The sequence below is a fragment of the Engystomops pustulosus genome, chromosome 4 (assembly GCF_040894005.1).
Source record: "Engystomops pustulosus chromosome 4, aEngPut4.maternal, whole genome shotgun sequence".
Lineage (NCBI taxonomy): Eukaryota > Metazoa > Chordata > Amphibia > Anura > Leptodactylidae > Engystomops > Engystomops pustulosus.
Window position 1 is genome coordinate 64,000,704 of NC_092414.1, and position 17,213 is coordinate 64,017,916.

The window sequence follows — 17,213 nt, forward strand, 5'->3', positions numbered from 1 at the left end:
ACCATCAGTCTTATCCCTGGAAACAGCTGAAACCAAACTCTTAAGGCATTAAAGATTTCACAACACATATCTTTAAGGAGACAGAGAAAATAAACTTGCAACTTCAATACTATGATAACTATATTATGCACTACAGGAATATACAATACATTAGGCCATCAGTGATAAGGGGGGCGATGGGTTATCACATGTAGGCTGCATTAACACTACCATATGGGGGATGTATGTACGACTGCAAGATTACAGCCGTACATATGTCCCCCATAGATAGTAATGGCCGCACGGAGCAATACGGTGCCGACTGCTCCGAACACAGGGAAGAGATAGGACATGTCCTATCTTTCCCCATTTTATGGCCCATATGCCATGCATTTTAATGGAGAGGGGGGTTACCCCTCCTCCTCTCCATGGCGCTGGACGTATGCGGGCATACATTCGTGTGCATGCAGCAATAATCTGTCTTGAAAACATACATAATAGATCTATATAGTCCGCAAAAATGAATTTGTGCATCAGACCCAAACAAAAAAAAAACCTCTACAGAAAAAGAAAGCCATGCCAGAGCATCCTGGTACAGTGAGGGGCTGCTGTGTGTCCTCGCTACTGGATTCCTCAATCTAACATGGAGAAAATAAGCGCCCTGAATACTGTCTTCCGAGCAATGATGGACAAGATTCAAAAATATCACTGGGGCCTTCCTTTTATCAGTACGAGACAGATTACAGACTAAGGAGGTAGAGCAGTGGGAGGTGGTGGGACTACGCCAGAGAAATCCTGAGAAATTCCACTGATTTGCTTTCCTAAAGCTTCATAGCGCATCAGTTAAGTGCGCTTGTACTTTTATTCCTCAACAAAAATAATCCTTTTTTTTTTTTACAGACTAATTTGTCACTGAATCCTGTAAAAAGTTGAAAAGTTTTTAAAAACAAATATGAAAATTTCCCATTTATTAAAACTGTATAAAGTTGTAAAATGTGAGGATTTTGTTATGCAAAAAACGGAAAAAAAGGAGGGGGGGGGGGTGTTCTCGTAATTACACTGACATTAAAGCAAACACTTTTCACCTCACTCAGCGCTGTCACGGGACGGCAAAGACAGACTCATCGTGTAAAATTCCCGGCCCGGGTAGAATGAGGTCTGTACGCTATTGCAGATTCTAGCATAAAGTTATAGTACAAAAGAGAAATGCAGAGAAGACTCCATTCACCTAAGTGCTTATCCAGTTTTTTTTTTCTTTTTGAGAAACAAAAAAAAAAAAAAATAATCACACAATAAAACATCAGCACTACCAAGCTAGTTAATGTCCTAAACATTACCATCATCCGGAATTGTAAAATAGCTGGTTAACTGAGCTCCCTACTGGTTCTGTACATTAGATAAAGCATTTAGAGATAGACCACAGAGTTATTTCAAGCTGCAGTAGCCCTTTCATTTTCTGTCTACATATCCAATGATACCAATATGGCATACAGCTGTAAAAAGTATAAATAGAAAGTTAGTTAATTTATACACATTAATGTTGATTGACAATTATTTATTTTATTTTTACCACATGAAACTTTATTTATGACCCTGCTGTAAAGTGGCTTTGTAGTGACCCTGATAAAGTAAAAAATAGTTTTCTCTGATTTAAAAAAAAAAAAAAAAATTTGAATGGTTACTAAGAATGTTGCATTTTTTTATTTACTTCATTTTCTTTTGTTTTGATTTTTTTTAAATTTTGCTTTTTTTCTTACAAACACAAGCGTACACATAGGCAAGCTTTGAAACGGCTACAGCAGCTTCTACAATTGCGTCTCAGAGCATTTATGGCACATGAAAGATGGAAACTTTTCTAGCAAATACTACTCCATATCAGAACTATCCTGCTGCAGCAGGACTCTAACCTGCACGCAGGGACTATGGACCAGGACCCCAGAGAGGTTCCTGGTGAATACTAACACCTGGTACAATATTTCAAATAAAAGATATTAAAAAAACAAAAAGGGATGGAACCCGATTCAGACCATCAACCTCAGAAAATAAACGTGTTTGGCCGTACCACTCTATAACTGGTTTGGGCGAGTAGTTGACCAACATGGTGAGAGTAGTTATAAAAGACAGACCTGTGTGAGAAGATTACATTTCACTTGTGTTAGGAAAGCTGTGAGCTGCCCCAGTCTTCAAAAAAAAAGGACCAAATCTGTACAACAGGATTTGTGAATGTATAGGAAAAAGTTAATGTAAGAAAAAAGAAGAGTCAGTTCATCTGTAAAAACGGAGAAACTGCTAGATCCAAACAGTAGCTTAAAAAGGCACAACTTCCCTTTTCTGATATACACTTGTAAACTTTCAGCAGGTTACATGCAGAAATCAAAATCTTATTTTCCCCATGGGAGAAAAGAAAAAAAAATAAAGCAAAAAAAAACAAAAACACACCTGACAGGAGAATGAAACAATGATAAAAATGTGGCACAACTTCCAAAGTAAAGATACTACCAGAATGTTCAGAATGGAGCCTCTGGTTTCATGATCTCTTCTTCTTCTCATTTCAGAAGGTGTAATGAGGAATTTTCCATAGTCCACATCTTGGCCCTCTGTAAACCACATGAACTGTAGTGCATAATCACAATAGGTACACCGTTGCAAGGACAATTACCACGTCTGATTTCTTTTTTTTATCATTTTTTTTTTCTTTTTTTAATACAGTAAAAGCTATAATCTGACTTATTCTTTCCTTAAGGCAACTTTTTTTATGTTTAGGTAATTATATATATATTTATATAGATTTATATAGATTTTTAGTAAGGCAGTCACTTCTGATGAAATAAAAGTTTTCTGATATTTCCAGATGAATATTTTGGTATCTGATTGCTGATAATTTCGGACAACATCTCCGGAAATTCAACACTCAATGATTTGTCCGTGAAAGAATAGAAGCAAAAGGCTAGTAGATTTTCAACCACCTGAAAAAGAAAGAACAGTAAATGGTGACGTAAGATGTGTGCATACGTGAATCACAGCTATAAAGTCTATTTTACTATATATTTATGGTGGTTGTGATTGATGGGGAACAGTTGTGCACTTTGCTAGCTACAAAAACACAACATGCATGGCGCCATAGAGCAGTGAGGCAGAGATTTATCAGAAGTATCTGAGATCAAAGCTGTTGTAGTTGCTCATGGCAACCAATCAGGGGTAAATACAGAAATTTATTTAAACAAACAAATTCATATAATATAAAATTAGTGTCTAGTTAGACACAATAGACACTATTTATAGTGTCAATAAAGCTTTGTGTAGTGGAAAACTCCCATTACTCTGCCAGTCCTACCATAGAGAAAGGGTTGTCCAGGCCAAAACGCCTGGACAACTTTCAGCTTTTATCTCATATTAATTTTTGAAGAGTTTTATATTACATGAATTACATTGTTTAAATAAATGTATGTATTTTGGAGTTGAGCCAGTCAGTGTTAACTGTCAGTGTTTACCGTCAGCGCACCATTTTCAGCCAGGTAGTTTTATGGTATACATGCAACCGACCCATACTTTTTTTTTTTGGATAAAGGAGCAGCAGACTGTTTCCGAAGACTCAAAACTGGGAAGACTTTGAAACATCTACCCCTAAAAGGGTGATATGCACAACAGCCAAGTTGGCTTCTGGTGTCTTTCTGAATAGTGCTAAAAGGAAGATGCCTCACCTCATGCATAGTATCCATGAGCTTTGTCAGTTGATAAAATCGTTGCCAGTTTTGGCTGGAATTTCCTTCCCTCTTCACTATGGCTTTTCCAAGTTCTTTAATATAGGTCATCCGAATCTCCTCAAATAGTGCATGACTTTTAAGTCCATCCTTGGGAACTGTAAAAGTAATATAAAGGATAGGATTGTAAAAGAAAAGGAATAACTATTAACTAAATACATCTATATAGTTGACATTCTTACATAGCGCTAAAACACATGAAGTACTAAACTTGGGATATTCAACTGAGAAGAAAAAAAACTTAAAGGGAGACCTCTCCAAAGATTTTTTTATACCTAGGCCTGTGACCTGGACAAGGAGGCATCCTTTATGCCTAGAGGAGAGTTAGTTCTACCACCGCCATAGACAGGGGGCATACTCTATGGCTAGAGGAAAGGTGGCTGTACCATCACCATAAACAGGGGGCATCCTCTACACCTAGAGGAGAGGAGGCTCTACCCCCGGCATTGATGGGGGCGACCTCTACATGTAGAGGAGGGGTGGTTCTACCATCATCATAGACAGGGGGATCCTGCACACCTAGAGGACAGACAATTCTATCATCATAGACAGGGATACCCTCTACAACTAGAGGAGAGGCGGTTCTACAATTTCCATAGAAAGGAATTCTTTGCTGTGAGAGCAGTGAGACTATGGGACTGGATACTTTGTACATAAAGGTACCTGGATGTCTTTCTTGAGAACAAAAAGTATCACAATCTTATAGAATGAACATGATAGATATGCATCTCTGTCCTACTTTCTATACTATGATACTGTGGACAGGACATGCATCCTGCACTATACAATTATCTGTAAACACATCTGAAGCAACATAACATATGGTAAGGTAATATCTGTAGATCAATACACAGTTCATTGTCTTCCTTTATACTTCACAGTAAGATGATAGTCTGTTAGTCTGAATAAAAACCAAGACCTTTAAGGCAGGAGGAAAAGTGGGTCAATATACTCCAGAGAACTGGAGACCGATTATAAACATATTTGGCCGAAAATTGCCCTCAAAATAGGCAAAATACCTTAACCCCTAGGGGACTCAGTGGGGCAGATTTATCAAGCAGTCTGAAAATCAGAATATTTCCAGTTGCCCATGGCAACCAATCACAGCTCCCCTTTAAAATATTCATGAGCACTGGTGAAATGAAAGCTGAGCTGTGATTGGTTGCCATGGGCAACTGGAAATATTCTGACTTTCAGACTGCTTGATAAATCTGCCCCAGTATCTTTTGGCCTACAGGACGCGGCCCCATTTTTCAAATCTGGCCTGTGTCACTATAAGTGGTTATAGCGTGGGAACGCTATGAGATATCCAGGGGATTTTGAGATTGTTTTCTCGTGACACATTGTACTTCAAATTAGTTTAAAAATTTGGATGAAATCTTTTGCGTTTAGTTATGAAAAAAAACAAAATTTGGCAAAAATTTTGAAAAATTCTTTATTTTCAACGTTCTAAATTCTCTACTTTTGATGCAGATAGTCAAAGCACCCAAATAAATTCATAACTTACATTTCCCAAATGTCTGCTTTGTGTTGGCATGGTTTTTTAAGATTCCACATATTTTACTAGAATGTTATGAGGCTCAGAATTTGGGTATCATTTTTCACATTTTTTGTAAAATCGCCAAAACCCGTACAGATGGACCTGCTCAACTTCTAATTGACACTGAGAGGCCTAAATAATAGCGAGACTCATAAATTACCCCATTGTGGAAACTACACCCCTGAACGTATGAAAAACTACTTTTAAGAAGTTTGTTAACCCTTTACGTGTTTTATAGGGGTTAAAACAAAACGGAGGTGGAGTCTGCAAATTGTAATATTTTTTCACAATACACTCATTTTGGGTGGAAAATTAAACATTTAAAATGGATTAAATTAAAAAAGGCTCCACAAAGTTTGATACCCAATTTCTCCCGAGTACACGGATACCCCATATGTGCTGGTAACCTGCTGTATGGGCGCACGGCCGGGCATAGAAGGGAAGGAGGCGCCATCCAGATCAGATTTGCTATGTCACATTGTACAGGCTATAATTTTTTTCTTTTTTTTAATGTGGACCTATAGGGGCTTATTTCTTTTGCCACATGAGATGCACTTTTCTGGTATGTAATTTTGGGGCATCTACAGCTAATTGGTGAGATTTAATTATCTCTTTGTTGGTGGAGGAAATGAAAATCATCAATTTTTAGGAAAATTTTTATGTGTTTTTTTTTTGGCCGTTAACCATACCATAAAAATTGTATATTATTTTTATTCTATGGGTCACCACGATTATGAAAATACTTCATTTATATATATTTTTTATTTTTTACCATTTTTACTGAATAAAAAGTAATTTGGCAAAATTGTTGTTAATTTTAGCATCACCGTCTTTCATATGCATAACTTTTTTATTTTTCACCTTACAAATCTGTTTAAGGGCTTATTTTTTGCAAGAATGATAGCTCTTTTTAGTGGTCTTATTTTAGATTGCGTAACTTTTTTAAATCACTTTTTTTAGAGCATTTTTAAAGGGCATTAATAAAAACTCATCTTTTTCAGAGAGAGTTTTTTTAGGTTGTTTTTTACGGGGTTCACTTTGCGGATCTAATAACAATTCTGTTTTATTATACAGATTGTTACGGATGCAGGGATACCAAATATGTGGGGGTTTTGTGTATTTTATTCAATTGTACTGAATAAAAACAAATTTGGAGAAAATCTTATTCATTTTAGCATCACCATCTTTTTATATGCATAACTTTTTTATTTTTTGGGTGACAAATCTTGTTAGGGGCTTATTTTTTGCGAGAACAGTTGTTCTTTTTAGTGGGCTTATTTTAGAGTGCATAAATTTTTTAAATCACTTTTTAGAGCATTTTTTATAGGGTATTAATTAAAAATTATCTTTTTTCGGAACGTTTTTTGCGGTTTTTTTCCTCCGGCGTTTACCGTGCGGGTCCAGTAACAATTCTGTTTTATTATGCAGATTGTTACGGACGCGGCAATACCAAATATGCGGGTTTTTTTGTGTTTTTATGTTTTTTATACTTTATTAAGTTTTTTATGGGAAAGTGACATTTTAGGGGCTTATATTTTATGTATTTATTTTTTATTTATTATAATGTGTAGTGTTAACTGTTTTTGCATTTTTTTTACTTCTACATACTTGAACTTAAACCAGTGATGCTCTGATCACTGGTTTAAGTCCAATACACTGCTCTACAATACTATTTTATTGTAGAGCAGTGTAAACTGTCTGAGCAAGCTTGCGCATGCTCAGACAGTTTGCAGTCAGACCCGGAAGGGGTCTGGCTGCCATGGAGACCGGGCAGCTCCGGGGCACATGCCAGTCCTCGGAGCTGCCCGGAAGAGGATCGGATCCCCCAGTAAGCGGCACGGGGGATCCGATCCACAGCAGGAACACCATTACACGCTGCGGTCATGCTTGACCGCGGCGTGTAAGAGGTTAACACCCGCAATCGGAGCCAGCTCCGATCGCGGGTGTTACAGCGCGGTGTCAGCTGTGATAGACAGCTGACAGCCGCTGCTTCTGGTACCGGCTCCGTTCGTGAGCCGGTCCCAGAAGCTGGACGTTATACTACGTCCCGGTGCGCTAAGCATCTAGCCCCGGGGACGTAGTATAACGTCGTGGTGCGCCTAGGGGTTAAAGGAAATTCTTTTCTTTACTTATACTTACTAGTACACAGGAGTAGCAATGTCTTCATGCACAGATATTCATCGTAAGAGACCTGAAGGCGAGTCATTTCCTTGACGATTTTGAACATGTCTTGGAACCGCTCTTGCATGTAGGGTAAGTGCATCCTGTCCCTGAAAGAAGAATTAGGAAGTAAATACTCATATACTGTATGTGCTACACAACCGTGTCAAGTGTCTTCTAACAAAAAAATTGATTTCATTTCACAATTTAATTTACTTTTTGAAAGAGTCCAATTACAGTGCATGTTGGATAGTGCAAAAAAAAAAAAACTGAAATGTCAAGTGCTCCTACAAAATGTCAGGACATTGGCAAAAGCATGCTACACATTTTAGATGGCAAGGAAAAAGCACACATGCTTTGTGGGTTCAGTCTTGTGAGCTCTTTTAAAAGCCCAATTCTAACAAATAACAGAAAAACACTAAGACACACTGTACACAATATATTTAAATTTCCTCTACAAAGTTCATGCCCATATCACAGGGTATAGTTATCGAATACCAAGAACCAATGGACACTTCGCTTAATGCATGTGCTGTGTATGGGGGACATCATAGTAACTAGTCCCAAACATCCTACTCAGGAGAAACCAAGAAGTAAAAGGGACATGTCAGGTGCTTTTTCCATCCTAAAATATTCCCAGTATATACAGTGTTGCGCCAAATCATAAAAGATCCTATTAAAAGAGGAGAGCCTGTAACCTAATAGGTTATTAGAGCTTTATATTTATGCTTATAACTTATCTGACATCAGTTTCCCACATTTTGTATAAAAGTCATAAACAAAATATGAATAAAGCAAAATTAGGTGGAAGGATTGATATAATTTGTCAGGCGCAAGTCATTCCTTAGCCCTAGGGATAAGCATGTTATATGGATCTTTATTTCTCCCATTGATGGGCTATTTTTTGGAAGCTCCTCTATTTTGACCCTAGCCACCTACCTCCATAGTAATATCAATGTATCTATTTAACTCCTCTATTTTTGACCCTAGTCACCTACGTAATTTCACACTTTTACGACTCGTATTTTAAAGAAAAGAGACTTGACTTAACAGAACGAGGCCTGGCCCCACATGGCAGGGATATCAGGAAAACAGAACACTGTCTAGTCTAAGGCCAAGTTCACATCAATGTTTGAGATTTCAGCTATTCTCTTCTGTTAAGGCTCCAAATAACAGAAGAGAAGCATAATGGAAAGGATCTGTATTTGCTTGCCTTTTTCTTCTTTACTGAAGAAACTAACAGAAGTGTCAAATGGTGATGTAAACTTTGTACTGATAGTAAGCTTGTCAGAGAGAAAAATAATACCTACACTTCTAACTATTGCATGGAGCTTGTTAAGTATGACCCATGTGAATATGTTACATAAGGGGTCTTACACACTTGTCAGCGCTGCCAATTACAAGACATTGCCACTTTCCTATCTTGGCTGAAATTGGCATTTTCTTTCAGAAATGTAAGAAAATGTCTACAAACTATTTTTTTTGCCAGAAGTCTTTATCGCTCAACAATGGCTGGAATTCAATGAAATAAAAGAATCGCTGCCTGTGATCTTTTCTCCAACAGCTTTTAGACCTGGCTGACCATGATGAAAAATAGACAAGAGGTTAAAAGAATTATTACGGCCCGTGATTTTGTTCATTGGAAAGCAGTCCTGCATTCTTCTCAGATATTAGTGTCCTCTTATGGTTCATCTGACAAGTGCAAATGATAACATTAAAGGGGTATTCCCATCAGGGCATTTACATTTAATTGAATTCATTTGCCACATGTAAACATTTCTTCAATTGGATGTTATTAAAAAAAATGTTCCTGTGTAAAGATAATTTCTCATAAATGTAGTCATGTTGTTCCTTAGAAACAATATAGCTTCCTCGGATATGACCACCTGCACTCTGGCAGCGGTGGCCAGACATGCGCTATAGACTCCTGCCTGACCACTTGGGTTCAGTGTTCATTACCACAGGACGGCTGTGAGACCTGCAGGAACTCCCGACATTTCATATATAAACACCTTTTGTGTCTTTGTGCAATCCCTCCAGTAGAGGTGGCCATATCCAGGGACACAGTCTTGTTACTAAGGGACCACATGGCTACATTTATGAGAAATTATCTTCATGCAGGTACATTTTTTTAATAACATATAAACATTTCTTCAATTAGATGTGGAATATTAATGAAACTGAATGTGAATACACAGACGAGAATACCCCTTTAACTTCATAGTATAAAATGGTATGACTACAGTAGAATCGGGTGCAGCTTCACAGACTGTTACGCAGAGGGTCAGCTTTTACTACTTGTCCAGCAGGCGGTCCAGTTTTTCATTGAAGTATAGAGGAATTCATCTCTAAACAGATAGGATATATATTTTTATAACTTGTGAAGTGTAGTCATATGGATGCTAGGTGTTGTTCTAAGACTTATCCAAGCTTGGGCCGACACCGATCACAAGAATGGAGCCATATTTGAATGTATGAGCAGAAACACATACCCTTACAGCTCATTGACTTTCATGTTACATATTCCATTATAATGGGGGAAAAAAGAAGCAGACTACTGCATTATTTTTTCCAAACTGAAGAGGTAACAGAATCTGACATGCAGGTGTGAACAGCACCTATGTTATAGTCTTCCGTCCTAAAGACTTGGAAAGGAGAGGAGTAGTATGTAATAAGCAGGCTGCACTGCCAGGCCACTCTTGCTCTCCATGATCCTAAGATATTCTTCCTGGGAAAGAAATTGTTCTACCCATGATTCAAGTAGGATTAAGGTATATTTACATAAAATAAGGAAAACAAAACTAAAATAGTCAAAATTTGTTTACAATAAAATAAATCAGGATTTAAATTTATGACTTGGCCTCATTGAGACTGTAACAAACACTGTATCAGGGAAGAGGATGTAACATCCTGTAGATATATTACGGTAACAACAAAATTGTTCTTTTGAGGATAAAACAATCCATGACTGCATTCTACCATTAAGACTGTGGACTTTTCCATTAATTTCATTTTTGTTTTCTGCCACATTAACGCAAAATTATGTAATATTTAAATTAATTTTAACTGAAAATATCCAGAAATGTTGCCGTTCTTGATCTTTAGATAGCGACATTGCTGCTTCTGACAAATATCCCATAACACTTTGCTCCTGAATGCTGACTCTCTCTGCTCCCCCTCCCTCCTCTTACAGTAACCCATTGTTAAGGGATCCCAGGAGGTGCAAAAAGAAAGGCACACACAGCAGAGTCTGCAGGAGAGGAATAATTCACAGATAGAAGGAAGAATACCCACTCTGCCAGAGGTGGGAAATCACACACAAGTCATATGTGTAAGATATCACTCGCGAGCTGTTTAAGGGCAAAGCTGTAAAGGACTGAAGTTGTACTTGAACGAGACCTAGTGAAGGCTACAGTATCATTTACAATCAAATCACAAAAGCCTTAAAGGGAATGTTTCATGCAGCTCTACCCTGAACCCAAACAGCATCTTTTGTATCAAATTATCAATAATCCAGTCATGCCTTTGTCATAAATCTTCCTTTTTGGATCCCCGTGAAATGTTTTTTTTTAAATAAATAAACACATTTCGCTTGAGTTGTTTTGTGGGGGGCTTTATCAGAACCCCTCTGGATTAAGGCTCTAGTGCATTATCTACACCCCCAGCCATATTTTAGTAATGCCAGCTTTCACTTGGCTCCTCCTCATCCAGTCCCTGGGGTCTGCAGTCCAGAGGTTTCATGGGGGACAAGCAGCAAAGTTGGTTCATTTAGGTGCACATTGCACAGGCACGGGAACTGGCACAGGTCAGAGTCATCAGGGAAACCACAAACATATTGCCCCCATATACATCTGTGTACAATTTTAATTGACCTGTTAATGAATGTACAGTGTGTCCATGAGTTAAGTTCCTGTTTCTAATATTTATTGGATTATTGATAAAATGACCTAAAAGACATTTTACTTTGGGGGCGGATTACATGAAAGGTTTCCTTTAAACTAGGAACAGGTTTCAGGCAGTATCTAAAAGTCGTAGAATGAATTGCATTATTTTTTGTTTAATGCAGTGTAACCACAAGCTGTTTGATGTCCAAGACAACAAGGAACTTGAACTATATTCATTGATAGACTCATAAATTTGTAAATACAAAAAATCTCTGAATGGGCAGCGCATTAACTTTTTATATCTAGGCCTGTGACTCAGCCAAGGGGGCATCCTACATCTAGAGTACAAGATGTTCCACCATTGCTATAGGGAAGGGGCATTCTCCAGGTCAAGAAGAGAGGCCGTTCTACCATCACCATAGACAGGGATTTTTTACTGTATGAGCAGCGAGACTATGGAACTCGTTACCACAGGAGGTTGTTATGATGGTACGTCAAGAGGTGCCTGCATGCTTTTCTGGAGAGCTAAAATATCACGTGTTATGGAAACAAAACATGGTAGTTGTCCATATCTAATGTTTGACAGTCCATAGCTAGAAATGCTAAACTGGTGTTCTAAAATACTAATATGTCTAAGGGCTCATGCACAGGACCGAGGACGGTAGGGGGAGAGAGGAGGGGTTAGTGCGCCTCACCCCTCTCCTCTCCATAGAGAGCAAAGTCACGTCCACCGCATTGTGGGAAAAGTATAAGACCTGCCATAGACAGTTGGAAAGACCACCTCCCATATGGTCATGCTCATGGGGCCCTAAAATGATTACTCAGAAATCATCATGTACAAGTAACATAAGAAACTCTGTTTTATAGTTTATCTGAAAATGGTGCCTCTTTCTCCACATACTTTTCATGTACATTAGTACAATTGACAGGATAGAGGGGGTATCCCTGCAAAATCCCCTGCACATGTTGGAGGGGGAACAAAAGAAACAAATTAATTTGGCTTGCTCAAATTTGGAACCCTTAATATTCACTCTCTCCCATTCCAAGATATCTGAGTGACTGGATAATACCGGACAGTTACTGTATATGTGCTGCTAGCAGAAGACTAGGATTTTTCTATAGAAATGCTAAGCCTGCCGTATAGTGTGACTGGAAATGGAAATGACATATTGAACTGAGGAAGGTGACTGAATGTCACTTCTGTGTGACTCATTGTGCAGCTATGAACACTGTATAAAGCCATAATAAGGGTGCTACAGGCAGCACGGGGGCACACTGTTGTTTGGAAATATTTGTATAAACCAGAAACACCTTGCTTACCATATAGAAGAACTCAGTCTACAATTTTCAATGTATCAAGTCTAATATGTCCCAGAACTTGAAGTCCCCAGCCTTTTACGATCCATATTGTGAATGAAGTAGCATTGAAATATCAATTTTCTGGTATGTTCAGAATAATTGTATATATTATTATGGTCACACAGAAGTGTATATTTTACAGTTTACAGCAATGAGCCAGTGTTATGCAACACAAGCGCAGAGAAGGCGGCCATAAAAGGGATACAGTTGGAGGAAGGAATGTTTGATTCCAGGGCACGGAGTACGTGTTAGCAGACGCGCGGCTCTGCAGCTGCAGGCTCACAAGGAGATTTACATCACACAAGTCTCCAATATTTCCAAGCCGTGACACACAAAAAGGTTTTATATCCATCCACAGAGTCTGGTGGAGTCAGGAAGCAAGCACGCAAGAATGTGTGGTGAAGAGATACCATCCACGTGACTCAGCGTTTATACCATCATTATTGTGTGTCACGGGGCATTACATATGTGTGTCTCTATTTGTTTACACAAACAAACAAGAAAACAATAAAAGCAACTTAGGCTGGGGGCACACGGCAGCGCGCAGGGAGAGGAGGAGGGGGAGAGCGCTGCTCACCCCTGCCCCTCTCCATAGAGAAACATGGCGCACGGCGCCGTATGCCCTGAAAAAATAGGACATGTCCTATTTTTTCACGGGATACGGAGCGGTACGGTGCCGCGCGTCCATTGCCGTCTATGGGGGACGTATATCAGCCGTATATACGTCCCCCTTGCGGTAGTGTGAATGCAGCCTTACTTGGACATCTTGGGCCTGCTAGTTACCCAACTTCTTTAAAGGGAGGCTGTTATTAGATTTGCACATTTTAACTTTATGATAGATTACTGTAGTCATTTTGATATTGAAACAATTCCACTTTCCCTCAAAGCACAGTTTAAAAAACCTATGTGGTCGTCTGGATGAATCCTCAGAGTCATCCAGGAAATTCTCTGCACACTTACCGCCCCCCCCCCCCCCCTATAATAACTGTCCTGCGCGGTCTTCAAATCCGGCGATTCCTGGATAACACCATGACTCAAAGGCCATAGGAAGAAGTGGTTTACCTTACATCCCCATAAATTAACATTATGTTATATCACCTTCCATCAGAGTGGGCGTGTCCTGATCAGCCGGACCTTCCCATCTACTAATCCATGTTCCATGTCTCTTCTTAGCATTCAGCACTTAATGCCATGTGACCAGGTTGTTGTCACCAAAGGTCCTTTTACCCACTTTCATTTGCAATGCCTACCCCATGTATGTATCTGATCATATGAAATCAAAGAAAGCTCCCTTTGCTACAATTCCAGCATTGCAGACCTTTCTCCTACTAGCTATTAATTTGCTGAGGTAATCTGGTGAAATTTCGCCCCATGCTTTCAGAAGCCTGAAAGATTAGCTTGATGGGCTGTTTTTTGCCCACAACAGCTCAATGGGGTTGAGATCTGGTGACAGTGCTGGTCACTCCATTACAGATAGAATACCAGCTGTCTACTTCTTCTCTAAATAGTTCATGCATAATTTGGGGGTGTGCTATGGGTCATTGTCCTGTTGTAGGTTGAAATTGACTTCAATACGTATACCAGCGCCTGGTTCCCAGATTGAAAGGCATACAAAAGCTTTTGCGTTTCTGTTGTGTTTTAATACAAAAGAATACAAAAATATTATAAATAAGAATTTGCAAACTCTTAGTTGTGCAGTTAAACATGAAAGGCTCTTCCTTGTTCTTCTTCTTTGACGTAATATGCGTCCTCTTACCATTAATAAGCAACTCTATGGGAAATTGGAAAAATCATTTTAAATGGGATGCCCTGCTGTGTCTAGATAATACAGTCACAAAAGGTAATCTCAAATCCATTCTGTCCCCAACACGTAAACATTGGAGGATTTAGGACCTGATAAACACAACATCATTTAGCCTTAACAGGGACACATTTTGATTGATTTTACATGAAAAGCACTGTGATCTCCATTCTACAAACCTTTGTACACAATTCTACACAAATAGCGTGTGAAGGGTTAGTAACAGTATTGATCCTTTAGTTATAATGGACTTTTTGACATCACAGATGATACACTTTACCATTTTACATGTCAGACTCGTGTATTTACAGTACTTGATTGGACAGGATGGAGTGGACACGTACTTCGTGGATGGCTTTCTTCTGTGGAACGCACCATTTTTTTTTGTTATTGATGATATAAAGCAGGCTTGTAGTCCATCAGACAATATGTTGTTGGAATAAAATTACATTCTTCCCCTCCTTTGTGTGTTAAGATGGATGCTATCGGGAGCTTTTTATGTTTCCTCAGTACAGAAATAGATAGATGAACACATATAGTGTCTACCAGGTCTGCCGCTTGATACAGTGCCTATACAATTGAGGCCGAATTATATTTATGGTCTCGGCAATTGTTACAAAACAGCAGAATACACATGGATGGGGGGTCCCACACTTTGCTTTGCAATTGTCCAATGGGCCCACACCAACAATGTTTACATCTTGAGATGGCAATCACTATAGGCAAAGTTATTTAACCTATTGTGGCTAGATGCACCAGATCCATAATGAAATGTTCTGCACTGGAAATATCTGGGCAGGAATATGCCCACCAAGTTGCCATACTAGACAGATATAAAGGTAGGTTTCATCACTTTCACAAAGATGGCTACAGTATCCTAAGTGAAAACAACTCCATGATAGATTGGGGGCATTGGAAATTTGGCAGCCATGTGAACTGACTACCAGTCATACACCAGGCTGAATATACTGGGTCCTTTTTGTAAAATGATGGGTTGTTATTTTAGTTCTTCCAAGAATCCAATGCTTATTCTGAGCAGAGAGTGCCAGTGTGGTAAGCAGCTGGCAATGGTCACAGTGTGGATAAAGCATTTGGCCCAAAGTAAATTCTGGGCTACAGTAAACTCCTGTCTAAGATTTGTAGACACATTAAATACACATTAAAACTTTTGGTAGCCATTAGTTACATAGCTTGACATTTGTCCCATGAATTGTTCCCTAGAGTGGGTTGCTCTAGAACATAACAAAATATATAGTAACCAATCAATATTAAATAAGTGGGGCTCTAACTTAAAAGGGCTGTGCAAAGTGTATGGGAAACAACTCCCCAGAATTAAAAAGTTCCTCCAATCGATCAGGAGAGTGCCACAAGTTGCACCCTCTAAGCATCAATTACCGTATATACTCGTGTATAAGCCGAGATTTTCAGCACAAAAAATGTTCTGAAAAACCTCACCTCGGCTTATACACGAGTCAACTAAAAAAAAAAAAAAAACGAGTAAAAAAAATAATAATAATACTCACCCTCCGGTGTCCGGATCCTCGGCGGCAGCTCCCGATTCTCGGCAGTGGCTCCGCTCCTCTCTTCTTTCTTCACTGGCGGCTCCCGGGCTCTTTGCTTACTTCGCTAGCCGGCAGTCGCGTCCATGCGATCTGCCAACGGGCGCACACTAAGATGCGGCGCTGTCGCCGCTGATGACGTCATCGGCGGCGACACTGCCGCATCATAGTGTGCGCCTGCCCGCAGATCGCATGGACGCGACTGCCGGCTAGCAGAGTAAGCAAAGAGCCCGGGAGCCGCCAGTGAAGAAAGAAGAGAGGAGCTGCCACCGAGGTTCGGAAGCCGCCGCCAGGACCGGGAGCCACCGCCGAGGACCGGGAGCCGTGCCGAGCATCAAAGGTGAGTATCGTCGGACGGTGAGTATTAAGTTTTTTTTTTTTAATTCACTTGGCATACTGGGGGCAGGCTGTATACTACTATTGGGGGCAGGCTGTATACTACTATTGGGGCAGGCTGGCTGTATACTACTATTGGGGCAGGCTGGCTGTATACTACTATTGGGGCAGGCTGGCTGTATACTACTATGGGGGCAGGCTGGCTGTATACTACTATGGGGGCAGGCTGGCTGTATACTACTATGGGGGCAGGCTGGCTGTATACTACTATGGGGGCAGGCTGGCTGTATACTACTATGGGGGCAGGCTGGCTGTATACTACTATGGGGGCAGGCTGGCTGTATACTACTATGGGGGCAGGCTGGCTGTATACTACTATGGGGGCAGGCTGGCTGTATACTACTATGGGGGCAGGCTGGCTGTATACTACTATGGGGGCAGGCTGGCTGTATACTACTATGGGGGCAGGCTGGCTGTATACTACAGGGGGAAGGCTGGCTGTATACTACAGGGGGAAGGCTGGCTGTATACTACAGGGGGCAGGCTGGCTGTATACTACAGGGGGCAGGCTGGCTGTAAACTACAGGGGGCAGGCTGGCTGTATACTACAGGGGGCAGGCTGGCTGTATACTACAGGGGGCAGCCTGGCTGTATACTACAGGGGGCAGGCTGGCTGTATACTACAGGGGGCAGGCTGGCTGTACACTACAGGGGGCAGGCTGGCTGTATACTACACCCTCGGCTTATACTCGAGTCAATAGGTTTTTCCAGTTTTGGTGGTAAAATTAGGGGTCTCGGTTTATACTCGGGTCGGCTTATACTCGAGTATATACG

At 40.1% G+C, this 17,213-nt stretch overlaps 1 protein-coding gene across 5 annotated transcripts in view; it reads right to left on the reverse strand.

Moving 5' to 3' along the window:
• Window positions 1-822: 822 nt before the first annotated feature.
• NR3C1 (nuclear receptor subfamily 3 group C member 1) overlaps window positions 823-17,213 on the reverse strand; it is a 91,748-nt gene continuing 75,357 nt past the window's right edge. For all 5 annotated transcript variants that reach the window (XM_072146121.1, XM_072146122.1, XM_072146120.1 and 2 more), the window contains exons 7-9: window positions 7,420-7,550; window positions 3,681-3,838; window positions 823-2,945 (exon numbers count right to left, since the gene is read on the reverse strand). In XM_072146121.1, coding sequence (XP_072002222.1) covers window positions 2,793-2,945; window positions 3,681-3,838; window positions 7,420-7,550 — 442 coding nt within the window. In that variant the 3' untranslated portion in view covers window positions 823-2,792. The remainder of the gene's footprint in view (window positions 2,946-3,680; window positions 3,839-7,419; window positions 7,551-17,213) is intronic.